This window comes from Belonocnema kinseyi, chromosome 10 (genome assembly GCF_010883055.1).
Source record: "Belonocnema kinseyi isolate 2016_QV_RU_SX_M_011 chromosome 10, B_treatae_v1, whole genome shotgun sequence".
Taxonomy (NCBI): Eukaryota; Metazoa; Arthropoda; class Insecta; order Hymenoptera; family Cynipidae; genus Belonocnema; species Belonocnema kinseyi.
The window spans coordinates 1184615-1201108 of record NC_046666.1 but is presented as its reverse complement, the minus strand read 5'-3'; the positions used below and the strand labels follow the sequence as shown (position 1 = coordinate 1201108).

General features: G+C 30.8%; 1 protein-coding gene across 1 annotated transcript in view; it reads right to left on the bottom strand.

Annotated features, from left to right (window-relative positions):
- LOC117181566 (hemocyte protein-glutamine gamma-glutamyltransferase-like) overlaps positions 1–15804 on the bottom strand; it is a 17324-nt gene extending 1520 nt beyond the window's left edge. The window contains exons 1-7 of the mRNA XM_033374394.1: positions 15734–15804; positions 9237–9702; positions 7546–7772; positions 6867–7471; positions 6691–6788; positions 6342–6632; positions 3517–3677 (exon numbers count right to left, since the gene is read on the bottom strand). Coding sequence (XP_033230285.1) covers positions 3517–3677; positions 6342–6632; positions 6691–6788; positions 6867–7471; positions 7546–7772; positions 9237–9702 — 1848 coding nt within the window. The 5' untranslated portion in view covers positions 15734–15804. The remainder of the gene's footprint in view (positions 1–3516; positions 3678–6341; positions 6633–6690; positions 6789–6866; positions 7472–7545; positions 7773–9236; positions 9703–15733) is intronic.
- Positions 15805–16494: the final 690 nt, after the last annotated feature.

Genomic DNA, 16494 nt, shown 5'->3' with positions numbered 1-16494 from the left:
AGTGGCTTTAATCAGTTGGGAAGGGGAGCCAACTTCGTTTGTAAACTTATCAGTAATTTAAAAATAGTTAGAAAAGGCGCCTGCCATGGACTTAAGACTTCTTCGTAACTTTAAACAAGTTGGAAAAGGTGGCTGAGTCCATCTAGGGATTCTTTAGTCACTTTAAACAGTTGGAAAGATCGGCCAACATAGTTCATTAACTTATTAGTAATTTTGAAACAAACTGAAAAGGACTGGAAACTTTCTAGTGACTTTAAACCAGTTGGATAGGGCGGCAGAGGTCATCTACGGACTCTTTCGTGAATTTAAAGAGTTGAAAAGTGTAGCCAACATCGTCTCTGAACTTTTAGGAATTAAAAAACAGTTAGAGCAGGTGGCTGACATGGGCTGAAGACTTTCTAGTGACTTTAAATAAGTTGAAAAGGACGCCAGACATCATCTAGGGACTTTTTAGTGGCTTTAATCAGTTGGGAAGGGGAGCCAACTTCGTTTGTAAACTTATCAGTAATTTAAAAATAGTTAGAAAAGGCGCCTGCCATGGACTTAAGACTTCTGCGTAACTTCAAACAAACTGGAAAAGGCGGCTGAGTCCATCTAGGGATTCTTTAGTCACTTTAAACAGTTGGAAAGGTCGGCCAACATAGTTCATTAACTTATTAGTAATTTTGAAACAGATTGACAAGGACTGAAAACTTTCTAGTGACTTTAAACCAGTTGGATAGGGCGGCAGAGGTCATTTACGGACTCTTTCGTGAATTTAAAGAGTTGAAAAGTGTAGTCAACATCGTCTCTGAACTTTTAGGAATTAAAAAACAGTTAGAACAGGTGGCTGACATGGGCTGAAGACTTTCTAGTGACTTTAAATAAGTTGAAAAGGACGCCAGACATCATCTAGGGACTTTTTAGTGACTTTAAACAGCTGGGAAGGGGAGCCAAGTTCGTCTATGAACTTATTAGTAATTTTTAAACAGTTAGATAGGGCGGCTCACATGGACTTAATGCTTTCTAGTGACTTTAAACCAGTTGGAAAGGGCGGCAGAGTTCATCTAAGGACTCTTCAGTGACTTTAAACAGTTTGTAAAGACGCCAACTTCGTATCTGAACTTATTAGTAATTGTAAAATAGTTAGAAATGGCGCCTGACATGGACTTAAGACTTCCTTGTGACTTTAAACAAGTTGAAAAAGGCGGCTAAGTTCATCTAGGGATTCTTCAGTGACTTTAAACAGCTGGAAATGTCGGCCAACTTAGTCCATAAACTTATTAGTAATTTTAAAACAGTTAGAAAGGGTGACTGACATGCACTGAAAACTTTCTAGTGACCTTAAACAAGTTGGATAGGGCGGCAGAGATCATCCAGAGACTCTTCAGTAACTTTAAACAGTTCGGAAGGGTAGCCAACTTCGTCTCTGAACTTTTAGTAATTAAAAAAAGTTAGAACAGGTGGCTGACATGGGCTGCAGACTTTCTAATGACTTTGAAGAGTTTGGAAATACAAAAGGCAAGATCTAGGAACTTTATAGTGATTTTAATTCAGTTGAAAAGGGCGGCCCGCATCATCTAGAGATTTATAGTGATGTAAAGACATCTGAAAAGGGTGACCGGCATCGTCTAGGGACTTTTAATTATTGAAAATAGTTAAAAATGTCGGCCATATTCGTCTTAGAACTTTTTCGTGATTTTTAAACGGTTGGAAAGGGCGACAGATGGCATCTTCTGACTTTCTAGTGACTTTAAACAGTTGGGAAGGGCGGTCCATTTCTCGAAATTTTTTAGTGATTTTAAAACGGTACGAAGGGCGTCCTACATAATCTAGGGACTTTTGAACTGGTTTAAAATAATTTAAAGGGATACCCGAAAATTTCGAGAACCTGTTCAATTATTACAAACCAGTTGGATAGGGCGGCTGAAATTGTATAATAACTTAAACTCAGTTCGAAAGTTGACTGGCATGGTCTAGGGATTATTTAGTTGATTTTAAACAGTTTAAAAGGACACTTGACATTGTCTAGAAACTTTCCAGTGACATTGAATTAATTGGAATGGTCAAGCGACGTCTAGGGACTTTTTAGTGACTTTAAACCAGTTATAAAGGGTGATCGACATTGTCTATAGACTTTTTAGAATCTACTTAAAATTTCTTGTCAAAGAATTTGTGCAGTGACTCTGCACACTAAAAATTATTCCTAATGGCATAAACAATTTTTGTAAACAATTGCATAGTTTTATTATTTTTCAATTAATTGGCTCAATACTTGTTGCGGAATCAACTAAAAATGTCGTATCAAAAAATTTTCACAATGACTCTGAAAACTGAAAATTATTCTTAATTGTTTGGAAAAGATGTATAAACAAATGCATAGTTTGACTATTTTTTAATTAATAGAATGAATTTTTTGTTTTCAGAATCGGGTTAAGGTATCTTTTTGGTTCTTTTTTCAACTGGCAAATTTACAAACAATTTTTAATTATTTAAACAATTTTTATTAACAAATGTACAGCTTCACTACTCTTCAATGAATATAGAATCAGTTTTCTCACAGAATCAACTGAAAATATCTTTTCGATGATACTTTGCTATGATATTTCGCAAATTGATAATAAATACTGTTAATTATTTAAACAATTTTATAAACAATTTTTGAGCCCTACTTCTCTTCAATACATAGGTTTAATTTTTATAGAATCAACTAGAAATTGGTAATTAATTAAACATTTTGTAATTATTCAAACAATTGATTGCTTTGAAAATTACTTGAGGTGTGTATTTGTTTAAATAATTAACCATTTTCATCAAATTGCAAAGTAATCAGCGCGAAGAGTCAATGGCCAAACATTTCGAATTGATTCCGTCAAGATAACAACTATTCGTTAAAACAAGTTATTCTATGCATTTATTTACAAAAATTGTTTAAATAATTAAAAATTCTTATCAATGTGTATAGTCTAATAGTAAAGAGTCATATGAACGATATTTTTATTTCACTTCCATTTCCTTCTCAAAATATTCTTTCAGTCTATTTAAATCTCGCGAATGAAGATACAACTTTTGTTTACTCATTTGTTTATAACAATCTGCACAATAAATTGATTAAAATATTAGTACTAGATTTCAATCCTGAAAAGCTTTGGTCTAGATTCTGAGCAATTGTTATTAAATTAATTTTTGTAACACAATTAAATTTGTTATATTTTGTTTATAAAATAACAAATTTTAGAAAAATTTGTCCAAGATATGCCGAGTTATTTTTTAAATAAAATACAATGAGCTACATACATGGTCTGAAATTTATTTTCAGAGCCTCAATAATTACTATAATTATGATATAATAATAGTTTTCAGTCACCCTTTCTTTTTCTGTGGGAATTATTAATTCCATTTGGCTTTAATTAACTTTTCGGGTGAGGTATATTAATAATATTCGTGGGAATTTCGTGAGTTTTTTCGATCCATTAATATCTTGCAATTCACACTCAACTTGGCGAGAACAAGGCCAACCAGTCGTAATAAATTTACCTTGACATCGATGGTTGGCTTCAAAACCTGAAAGTCGTCCTCATCCGCCCATGTCTGTCTCGTCTCTTCCACAGAAGCAATTGCGTATAATTTCATTATACAATATTCAACCAGTTTGTCCAAATACTCATCGTCAATTACTGTGAGTCTGAGTTGTTCGTCTAAAAAAAAAGTCGTATAAATGTTAATACCTCTCCTTTCTCCACAAGGTTTAATCACATTTTTATAAAAATAGACAATATACTGTTATTCGTACATATTAATGTTACAAACTAGCTTCAAATTATTCATCAGTTTATTTTATTTTTTTAACAAAGACCTTTTAAATATTCGAGGAACAGAGTACAGAAATAGATTTTAAATCTTCCGTACTTTAGATATTTTGGAAGGCTTCCTAATTTCGAATAGTCTTGATCCGGGAAACTTTTCAATTTTTGAATGTTCGTCAATATAGGTCTTAGAAAACAAACAAATTGGGAATGTCGAATTATGGACGCATCCAAATCTAACATGCTTGTTCGAGTTTAAAAGATTTAAATCATCTAAAACTGATAATTTTGAATTGGCATCATATGCTGAAACTAAATTTGTCACTATACTTGATTATTCCAAGAGCTCGATAAACAGTCGCACAGCTCCAGCAAAACACCAACATTGATCAGAATTAATCAATTTTCTAATAGTTTTATAAAGTGGTATAGACACTCTTCTTTATTGAAACTACGCAATACTTTTTTTATTTTTGTGAAACAAATCATGGCTTTTCACCATTCCACAATATTTAGCACTCTTAACTACCTGTTTTTGCTTCTCATGTATTCAAGGCCTATACAGGTTTTTTCTTCTTTCCCTGCTCCTCTGCCATTTATAACGATCATTGCTCTCTCCTCACATCAGTGTAGTAAGAATATACCCTCACTCCTTAGATCTAAACTTCGGATTTCTTCGCAATACAATACCTTTCACATATTTCTAACTCGTTGTCCAAGCCATAATAGACCATTGCCTGTTATTCTCCGATTAGCGTGTTAAGGGCATCAGCCACTATTACGTTAGCAGGTCATTCCTTCCATTTGACAAGTCTATAAAACTTGCCTAATAAAGATTATAATTTTAATAGTTTATTGTTGTATCCTGTAATTATCTTCTTCCTTAATATTTCTAGCAAAAGCTTGTACTTCCATTCAAGTTCCCTAATAACTCCTTGTACCCATTAACTGTCCACCAGCCTATCTTTCTGTTATTTCCTTTGATGGCTAATTCGCCGTAACAGATACAATTTTCATCTAGACTATCGCCTTGAACATCTCTTTTTCTGAAAACGTTTCTTAGAATGCAAATACTTCAGCTTCTTTCCATAGACAGCGATTCTTCTACATTTTCGTCATGTTCCGCTTTATCAGACATAATTTATCAACTGGCTCTTCTTCCTGGTATTTCATTTCAAAATTGAGTTGCTACTACTTTTTTCATTTTCCCTTTTGTTCTCCAAGCCTCTGCTTCACATTGGACAAAAAAGCACGGCCAACCTGATGATGTCTTTAGGACATCAGACGTCTTTGTGACATCAGACGTCTTTGGGACATCAATTGGACAGACTTAGAAGGGAAATAACGTTACTTTATTTCCCTAGAGAAATCAAATGTACTCACGTGTTGCATAAAAGAACTAACACTACTGACCCAAAAGGAGAAAAGGATAGAAAAGATGAGATTAATTCAGATGCAGGATGGTTAGTAAGACTGGTAGAGTGGACCCATAAACTGGATCTAATGGAAAGAAATGCTGGATGAACTGTGACAGGAGGGTCTCTAGATTCAGAATGACCTAATAACTAGGCATGTTGATACACAAAATCGGTCAGAAAGGGAATCCAGTCAGCAAAAAGAGATTGTCATTCTGAGGACTTGACTCTTTGAACTCTTTGAACAGACTCTTTTTGCTGACTGGATTCCCTTTCTGACCGATTTTGTGTATCCACATGCCTAGTTATCAGGTCATTCTGAATCTAGAGACCCTCCTGTCACAGTTCATCCAGCATTTCTTTTCATTAGATCCAGTTTATGGGTCCACTCTACCAGTCTTACTCACCATCCTGCATCTGAATTAATCTCATCTTTTCTATCCTTTTCTCCTTTTGGGTCAGTAGTGTTAGTTCTTTTATTCAACACGTGAGTACATTTGATTTCTCTAGGGAAATAAAGTAACGTTATTTCCCTAACCAGGGGGTTATAAAGCATCCAGAAATCATGGAGGTTATAGGAAGTGCTGCCATCTCTATGCCTACTAGTCAAGTCCCAAGTACTACTTCTATTTACAAGATCTTTTAAAACATTCTCTCTTCTTAAGTTTTCTATTTCTAGGCCTTTTTCTTTATTGTTTTCTCTGTTTCTGACACTTCGCTACCAGTGTTGTCGCTACCGGATTCATCACTCATAACCTGGATCCGCTGTTGATTCCTGCCTATCAGCTGATGACTTTACTTAACAGCAGTGCTCTAAAAATTCAGCACTTGTTAAACTTCGCATGATTTCCAAAACACAACACTATTGTTTCGGTCAAACGACTCTAACGGAAACAGAGTATTTCTTCTAGAGCCAACTGTTTGCGATTATTTTTTGCAGCTTGGGTATCCATTATTTAGTAGCAACGCTTGAAAGATTAATTCGATACTGTATTTTGCGACGTAAGTAGCAATTATGAAGTGACGCTTGAAAGATTAGTCCGCAATTACTTGTCTACCCATGTTTATTTTGAGACTTTAAAATTTAAAATGACTCTTTCAATTTAAAATAGTCTAAACATGTTAGTTTTGAAAGACTCACGTGCTTTTGGTTGGAGAACGAAAGTCCCTGAAGCTTTTTTCACCATATTTGCCTTGATTCCAGTGTAGTAGACACTACCAGCAGATAAAATTGCTTTTACAGTTCGAACTTCGTCCGATTTATTTTCGATGTTGACTTCAACAATGAATGGATCTCCGATATTTACTCGGAGTAATTCCACGAGATCAAATGAGACGTCCTCATTTCCAGGAGCTGGCAACGAATAGAATCTTTTTGCTAGATCTACTGCTCGAACAGCTCTAAAAAGAGTCAGCCTTTCTGCTTCAGTACCTATTGGGAAAAATTGTTATTAAATAATGTGAATATTTGAATGAACGACCAATTTTACCTTCCCTGTTTTTGTATAAGTGAGTGATATCTTCTTTATCATTGTCGCCATTTGGATCAAAAACCCAAGGAGCTTTCGTCAGGATCATACGCCCTATGCTGCAAAGATAAAGACAGTTTGGAATGTTTATTTTTTATTTTTTAGGGTAATATTTTAATGTCAGGCAAACAACTTACTGGTACTTATTGCTTTCAATTTTCGTGAATCCGAATTCGCTATGAGGATCTTCTTTCCATCTCATCAGATCAGCGTTGACTGAAGCAACCAAAAATTGAATATCAAAATTATAACCAACAGCTCCATCCCTAACTGCTTCAACTGAAGCTGGTCCGCACTGATAAAATCCATCCGAAGTTTCCTGTGGAGTTGCATCAATAGCCTGCCATCCACCATATCCTATCGGAAGATCTGGCCTCGCCATCCAGACATCATTCCAGACATGATAATTCCAAATCGAGTCGATGCCTCCCATAGGATTATTAGGATCATACTCAAGTTCTTCATTATCGATTGTGTAGTATCGGTCAACTGATAATGTTGCATTGGCATCATGTGCTGAAACTAAATTTGTCACTACTCTTGATGGGATTCCAAGAGCTCGACAAACGGTCGTCACAACTCCAGCAAAGACCCAACATTGACCATAATTAACTTCTTTCTGAGTTTCCAAAAATTCCTCCAAGATTGGTACACTTCCTGTCCAGGCTGCAGGAGCTGTTCCATCTTCGTATTCACCGTCCCAACGACCTTGGATGACTCCTTTGTCGTCATTCGAATTTATCTAAAAGATGAAGATATAGAGAATAATAATTATTAATAATTACGATTTAATAATCATTTATTTAAATAAATTACAATTCTGGAGATGGCACGAGTCATCTTGATAGGGTCTCCTCTGGAAATGGCCTTAATTCCGGATCGTTCAAGAAGCAATTGACAAGCTGGCAAAACAGAGGCATCAAATTGTCCAAAAATCCATTCTCTACCACGAGCACTTCCAAATGGACCAACCCATATTTTTCCTACGTCATTTAAAACGTATTCGTCGAGATATTGCTCTTCTTCGTAGTAGACACTGTCCTCTAAAATATTTTAAAGTTTAGAATTTTTTGACTTTGGAATCCTTCCAAATTTTAGACAACCTTCTAGATTTTCAGAGTAACTACCCGACAGATGATCCTAAATTTCCGATCATTTCTCAGTTTTCTATTTTCATATTCATGCCCTATTTCCTGATCCAACTCTAAAAAATCACAAGAAATATCCCTATAAATATGTATTTAGGCCTAATTATCCCATGCTTCCTGATACAACCCGGTTATCTGGTCAGGTAGACGGTCTGATTTTGTAAGGACATTATGAATTTGTAAGAAAGATTGTCAAATTTGGATTGTTCTTAAATTCTTAATACGTATTTTTTTTTAGATTCAGTAGGCCTTAGTTCCCGAGATATCGAGGTTTGAGTATTCAGTCTTGAGTGCTTGACTCGTTATTATAGAGCCAAGCGTTCAAGGAGTATTGTCGCTTGAATGCTTGACTCGCTTCTATAGAGCTATTGCAGACGTTGGCGCTTAAGGAGTATTTAAGCTTGAACATTTGACTCACACTATAGAGTCAGGCGCTCAAGGAGTATTTTCGCTGAAGAGCTTGACTCGCTACTATAGAGTCAAGCGCTCAAGCTATAATTTTGCTTAAATGCTTGACTCGCTACTATAGAGCTGCTATGCAGTCAAGCTCTCAAGGAGTATTCAAGCTTGAACGTTTGACTCGGACTTTAGAGACAGATACTTAAAGAATATTTTCGCTTGAACGCTTGACTCGCACTATGCCAGACGCTCAAGGAGTATTCACGCTTTAACGTTTGGCTCGCACTTTAGAGTCAGGCGCTTAAGGAGCATTTTTGTTAAAAAACTTGGCTCGCACTATGTCAGCCGCCCAACGTGCTTGGTTCGCACTTTAGAGTCAGGTGCTCTAGAAGTATTTTCGCTTGAACAGATGACTCGCGCTATAAAGCCAAGCGCTCAAGGAGTATTTTCGTTTGAGTGCTTGACTTGCTAGTGTCCCTTACGAAAAAGAAGTATTGGTAAGTATTGGATCCAGTACTTACTAATACTTCTTTTTCATAAGAGGTAGAGTCAAGCGCTCAAAAAGTTGAATGCTTGAGCGCTTCAATCGTACTATAGAGTCAGATGCTCAATGAGTATTTTTTGCTGAAACGCTTAAATCGCACTAGAGTGAGGCGCTCAAGGAGTATTTTCGTTTGACCGCTTCACTCGCTACTGTTAGAGTCAGACGCTCAAGGAGTAATTTCGCTTGACCACTTGACTCGCTTCTATTGAATCAACCACTCAAAGAGTATTCACGTTTGAACGCTTGATTCGCTACTATATAGAGTCAAGCCTAAATATTCTAATCTCGATATCTCAGAAACTAAGATCCGTAGGATCAAAAGAAAAAACACTTATATAATGGATCTTGATATATTTTCATCCTCTAAAGGTTCAGTCAAATAGTTTGGCGACTTCTTCTTCTCAACCAAAACTCACCTTTCACCCAAGGATTAAAAAGCAAATAAATATCTCCATCATAAGAGTGACTGTTAGGAATTTTCCTTCTTCCGACGGTCGTAGTTTCCACATTCAGCTGCCAAATTCCAACAGGACTGTCAACAGGACTCCTAACTTCCACAGAAATATCAGCTCCATTGGCTCCCAACATTCGAACCCCCCAGGCTTCCAGATCTGTAATGTAACTATCTCGATTGAGAGTACCAATTCCTCTCGTCCCTCTTATAACATTCGGACTTGGTCCAAAACTGAAGAGAAGTCTTACAATGTCAGTATCATCAATATATTCTCGATTAAATCTCAGAGCAACATTAAAAGTTTGGCCTCTTCGAAGAACAGGAGTGGGTGGGTCAAGATGGACCAACTCAAAATTTTCTGTATGATGCTTTTTTGCATTCTCCTTCGCGTACATGTAAATGGTTTCTACAACCAGTGGCTCGTCCATCTGGAAAATGTATTGCTTTTGTTGTAAATGTCTATAGGGAAGTTGAGATTTAATTTATTCTGAAGAAGAAGAATGTTTACAAGATGTTAGAGTTTGAAGCAATATTCGCGGAAGAATAAAAAAATAGTTATGCTTGTTGTTAAATAAAGAATGATTAACGTTTTTTTTAATTTTTACATTCACAACCTGCATGAGTGGCACCATAAGTGGCTGATGACTTTGAAACACGCTAACTTGATTGCAAATAAATCTAGACATATTTTTTTTAATATTTCGAAGAGGAAACATCAATTAAGAATTTTTTTAATTCAAGAATTTCCCTAATTTTGTATCTCGACTGATACTTGACGCAACGTTTGGATATTTTAAATCATATCTCGGAAAAGCGTGAAGACTTTTTGAGTTTTTTCGACTTAAATTATAGCTGAAACTTTAGAGATTATGATCTGTAAATTTAAGATTTTTCCCAAAAATTTTCTAGGTTGTAATTAAGTTGAAGTCAAGTTATAAAGTTCACAACATTTTTCATAAAATTTCTCGCCTGATATTCGTTTTCAAAAAGTCAAATATATCTCTAGTAAAACTCATTAGACGTGAAATTTTATAGACTTTCTAACCGTTTTTTAAAAAATGTTTCGCTATTTTTTTGATTGAGTTATCGTGTTTTAAAGTCATCAGTGATTTTAAGTGCCTATTTTTTATTTAGAGCGCTTCCCAGGTTTCTTTTATTATTATTTATTATTTATTTTATATTATATATTTATATTTATTATTATTTATAACAATATTAGCTTATAGTTATGCTAGAAAGTTACGCTTTTGTCTAAATTTTCCACTTTTTGTGCACTCATCAATCAGAGTTAATTGATAGTAAGCTCTTCTTTGACTTTTCAGTTAAGAAAAATAATAAATATTATATTAATATTAATTCAAATAAAATTTCTCAGTAACTACTTCAAGGTAAATTTACATTTATTAAGATCCATATAGAAAATTTAAAAACATTTTCAAATATCTGTTTTTTCAGAAAAATATATTCACAAAAAATGAGATTAAGAAATTAGTCTCTGTTTATAGAAATTAGCTAAGAAAAAATATTTATAAGCAAAAATAAATTGTTAAAAAATTGATGTTTATTAACTTCAATGAATTATTAACTTATTAAGTTAAAAGTAGAAGAAAAGTTAAAAATTTAAGAAAAAATCACAGCTTTGTAATATTATTCAAAGAGAAGACTATTGAAAATAATAATAAATTGTTCAAACATTTTTTTTGTTAATTTAAATTAATTTTTATCTCCCTCTGAGTGAAAAGTGGACAAAAAGTTAAAAATTTGAGAGAAAACTAAAACTCTCTAGCATTATTCTAAGAGAATATTATTATAAATATTAATAATAATAATAAATGATTTACAGAATTACTTATGTTAAATTTAATTGGTTGAAAATAAGTTGAAATTTTCAGAAAAAACCGCGACTCTCTAATTCTATTCTAAGCAAAAATGGCTAATAACAAAAAAAATTGTTTAAATAAATTAATTAAACATCAAATTACTAGTTAAAAATAGTATTTTATTGATTGTATTTTAAAAACTACAAAAAATCACAGTTAATGCTGAAAACACGCAAAATAAAATTTTTCGTTTATGGAGTTTTTTTGGGACCCTATAAAACAGTCTTATGGGGGTGACATTAAAAAATTAATTTTTGATTCTTATTCTATGGCTAATTGTGAAAATAAGTGTTAAGTTTCAACTCGATTCACCTGAGATTGATGATTTCAAATAAAATTTTTAAAAAAACTTTTTTTTTTCTTATGGGAAATAAGAAATAAAAAAACTAGTTATTATTAATTTTAATTTACAAACACGTATAGTTTCTTAACTATAAATTAAATTTGATTCATTAATTTATATACGTTAGTGTATCTAATTTTTAATTCATTGTTATCCACTGTAGGTTCGATTATCCACTGAAGGCAGGTTTCCCCTCCGCGTAAAACTTCATATAATATTTGAAAAAAACACATTTTTTGTGAACTCTAACAAAGGGGAACCACCCTACTGAATATTCATTTTAAAAAATGTTTAGTGAGGTCCTATTATTATATTATGAATAGTTTGGTTACGAAATTCTCGGAAATTGAATTTAAAATTAAGGCCATGTGACGAGTGGGTCACGTGACCAGATTCCTACCTTACCACCACTTTTTTTATTTCCCAACTTATTATCACACGAAGCACCATATCGAGTTGAAAATTTGGGATAATAAATAAGAAGCACTAAAAAAGGTGGGCCTGGTCCTAAAATTGAATAATTATAAAAAAAGCACAAAAATTATTTACAACAAAATTTTTTTTCATAATTATACAAATTTAGAACTAGACCCACCATTCTTAGTGCTTCTTGATTAATATCCCAAATTTTGATCTTGATGTGGCGGTCTGTGTGAATATAAGTTGGAAAATTAAAAAACTGGCGGTAAGGTAGGAATCTGGTCACGTGACGCACTCATGACATGGCCTTAATCGATATTTAAATACTTTTTTAATGTCAAGAAATAAATTAAAATTTGAATTCATTCTGAATTCAATTTGTTGAATTAAATTTTGGTGAATTGTTTTGGTGATAATCGGACATCCTAGGACCTGATATGTTAATGAAAAAACCGCAGTTGTCCACATCCGCATCCGCCTTTATTGATTCGTCAACACATTGCGTAAAGCTAACATTAAAAATGCACACACGTAAGTTGGATGCGTAAGAGAGGAATTGAATCATTTACAAATTGTACTAAAAATGATTCATCGATTCCAATGCATTCAGATTTCCCAAGAAATATAGTGAATTATAAATTATAGCGAGAGAAACGGATTGAAAAAATGATGTCAAGATATAAATAACTTTAAGGTGGAGTCATTGAACATTATGAGGATAAAAAATATCTTTTATATTATATCAAGGCGTAACAATAAAAAATGGTGAATTAATTTTTTTTTTCTCATTTTTTAACGCTTTTTTAAATCGAACTCTGAAACGTTTGGATTGGCTGAAATCATATTCTCGATACAGTAAAATTCCCGAGAAAAAAAATATTTTAAAGAGGAAATTTCCGAAATTATAAAATTGCTGAAATATGAAAATCCTGAATTGGAAAATTCCTGAATAGTTTATAATATTCCCGAAAAATAAAATTCATGATAGTTTATATAGTATTACAGAATTTTCAAATTTCCGGAGATGAATGAAAAATCCAGAAAATTAAAATTCCCGACACTATAAAATTTCAGAAAAAGAAAATATTTGAAGTAGAAAATTCCCGAAGAGTTTATAATACTGCCATTATTTAAAACTTCCCGAATAATGAAATTCTTGACAATTTATAGTATTATCGAATTTGAAAATTTCCGGAGGTGACTGAAAAATCCAAAAATATAAAATGATCGAAATATAAGAATTTCGAACTAAAATATCCCGAAAAATAAAATTGCAAAAATTCTAAAATTTCAGAAAAATAAAATATTTGAAATAGAAAATTGCCAAAAAATGAAATTCCCGAATTTAAACTATAAAAAAATGATTCTTAAATGCATATTATTTATTTGTTAGACATAAAATATTCAAAGCTTTTGATTAGAGAACATTTTTTCAATTTTATATTTTTGCATATAATAGTTTGAAAATTTAAGTATTTTATTTTTTTTTAATAAATAAATTATATGTTTTAAAACAGTAATCTTTTATTAGTTAATATTTGGAAATATAAAAATTCGGGAATTATCTACTGTCCGGAATTTTATTCTTAGGAGAATTTAAAATTCGGTATTATTATAAACTATTCGGGAATTTCCCAATTCGGGATTTTTATATTTGTTCATTTTTAAAATTTTGAGAAGTTGAAATTGTCGGGAATTTTATTTTCCTGGTATTTTAAAATTCATCAATATTATAAACTATCAGAAATTTTATTATTCAGGAATTTTTTAATTCTTTGATATTATAAACTGTTTTGGGAATTCTGCTATTCGTGATTTTTATAATTCGGAAATTTTATCATTTCAGAAATTTTCTCGAAAATTTTCCATTTTAGGAATTTAACATTGTCAGGAGTTTTACTTTTCGGGATTCGTCCCTTTGAAAATTCCTGAAATGATAAAATTCCCGAATTTAAACCATTAAAAAATATAGTTTTTTATTAAATATTTCTTATTTTTGAAGAATATAATAATGAAATATTCAAACATATATATTTTTTTTTAAATTGAACATGAAAAAATTTTTTCTTCCATAAAAATATTTTTTTAATGTATTTTTATTAAGGGATAAATGACAAATCTTAAAAATTAAAATTGCCGATATAAAATTCTGGAGCTTAAACAATTAAAAAAATAGTTTTGTAATCAATATTATTTGTTTATTAAAAATGTTATAATCAAATATTTTTACCCAAACAATGTTTTGTTATGTTTAAAGTTTTTAAAATTATTGTTTGAATTTGAAATAACAATAATTGAAAAAAATATATTACTCGATGAAAAATTTTGTATGGAAATGTGTGCAGTTTAAAAAAATATCCCAAAAAATTGTCTCAAAAATCGAAGTTTTTATGTAAAATTTCTTTTTTAATTTTAAGATAAAATCAGTGAACGCCAATTCAGCACTGATTTATCCCAAAATTTCTTTTTGATACTTTTTGTAAATTACAAACACAATTTTCGAGAACAATTTTTGTTTTTTTTTCAATACTAAGTACATTTTTAATTAAATTTTTGATCCAGAAATATTTGTTTTTCTATTATTATTATTTTACATTTAAACGATAGTTTTTGAACTTTAAAATATTTTTCTTTAATACGAATATTTTAGTATTGTATTTTTAATACAAAAATAATCTTTATTTTTTAGAAACACAATTTTCTTAATTGTTTAAATTCGGGAATTTTCTAGTTTAGATATTTCGTAATTCATAATTTCCTAATTAGTACAAAAATCAAATTAGAAATACTTAAATATGAGTGAAAACTGTATTTTTAATTAAAAATGTAAATCCTAAAATTCGAATTGTTAATAAAATTAAATAAACAAAATAATATAAACCGAAACTACAAGGATTAATTTTGATTTAGCAATTTATTTTACAATTTGTTGAATGGCTATGAAAAATAAGCAATTAATACATGTTCAATTATTTAATAAATGGTTTTAAATGCTTTAAAAATAGGAATATTTAAAAAAAAGACTGATATCCTATTGTATTTTTTTACTGTATTTTGCATACCAGTAGGGCAAATATTCAACATTTAATTATATTGTATCGTCAATGTTATAAATAGCCGGTTTTTAAAATTTAATGAATTTGAATAAACGGCATTTAAGTATTCAACAGATTTTCATGACAATTGTTTGTAGGTAGGATGCGAATGATCAATATTTATTTTTATCACTACCTAGTAGTACTTAGATGAATGCTTAATTATTGACTTTTATCGCCTATTTACACCATTACTTTGTGTCCAATTAACATCCTGGATGAATTCCTTATTTTAATTGCTTGCTATTTTTAAAAATTAAATATTAATTTTTTTTATTTTACATTCGATTATTGTCAAATTCATAGAATATATAAATCTTGTAAACTGATTTCAATTTTCTTGAGATTCTACTTTCAGAAAAATAATATTTTTGATTAAATTTATTTATTTTATTTTATTTTATTTAAATTAAATTAATTACTTAAATTTATTTAACTGAGAATAACTTTAAAGTAAAGAAAATTATTTCAAATTTTAAAACAATTCCATTAGAGAAAAAAAACTTTTCTTTTAATCAAAGCAAATTTTTCTGAATGTATTCACTTGTAATTCGACAGATTCGAATAATTTTTTATTCAATATTATTATATTGTAATCAATATTAAAATTAAATATTAAATATAATTATATTATTTATATAATTATTATATTTCAAATTAAAGTAAATTAAATTTAAAAAGTTTTGAAATTATATAAATTTAGATGCACTCGAGAACTGACCTTGACAGGTTTAGATCCAAAATTCTCAAAGTGAAAGTAAAAAAGTTAATCACACTCCGCAGAAATCGGCGATTCCTTCACGACTGAAGAGTCCAGATTATTTTCTGCCTTTTATAAGCTTTTTCCTTCAAGGAGGCTGCTCGAATCCCCACTACGACAATTAATATTTATAAAAAAACGAGTCTATAAGTCACAGGATTATCTGTCAAATCGATTTAATTTTAATTCTTTTTATTTAATTGGATTTAATTTGATTTAATTTGATTTAATTAAATTTACTTCAATTCACTTTAATCTACTATAATTTACATCAATTTATTTTTAATCACATTAATCTATTTTAATTTAATTTAGATTTGCTTAATTTAATTTGATATAATTTACTTTAATTTACTTTATTTTACTTTACTTTAATTTACTTCGTTTTACTTATTTTTTATTTAATTTAATTCATTTTGCTTCCTCATAGAGGAAGCTTTATTTGTAAAATTTTCAAATAAAAAAATTCTGTCAATGATTCTTGTAACATCTCATAAAGTTGGGAAAAGGGTAGGGTGCGACGAAACATCCCCCTTCCCTTTTCCAGCTCAAAAAATTACCATTTTAAATAGAAAATTTTATTTGTCCTGTTCGTCATTTTATTTCAAAAATTTTTTGTAATATTTTGTATTTTTTGTACATTTATATTTTTAAATTGATAGAAATGAAAATTTTAGTTTTTCTATTATTATTTTAAAAATCACTTATTATTAACAAACAAA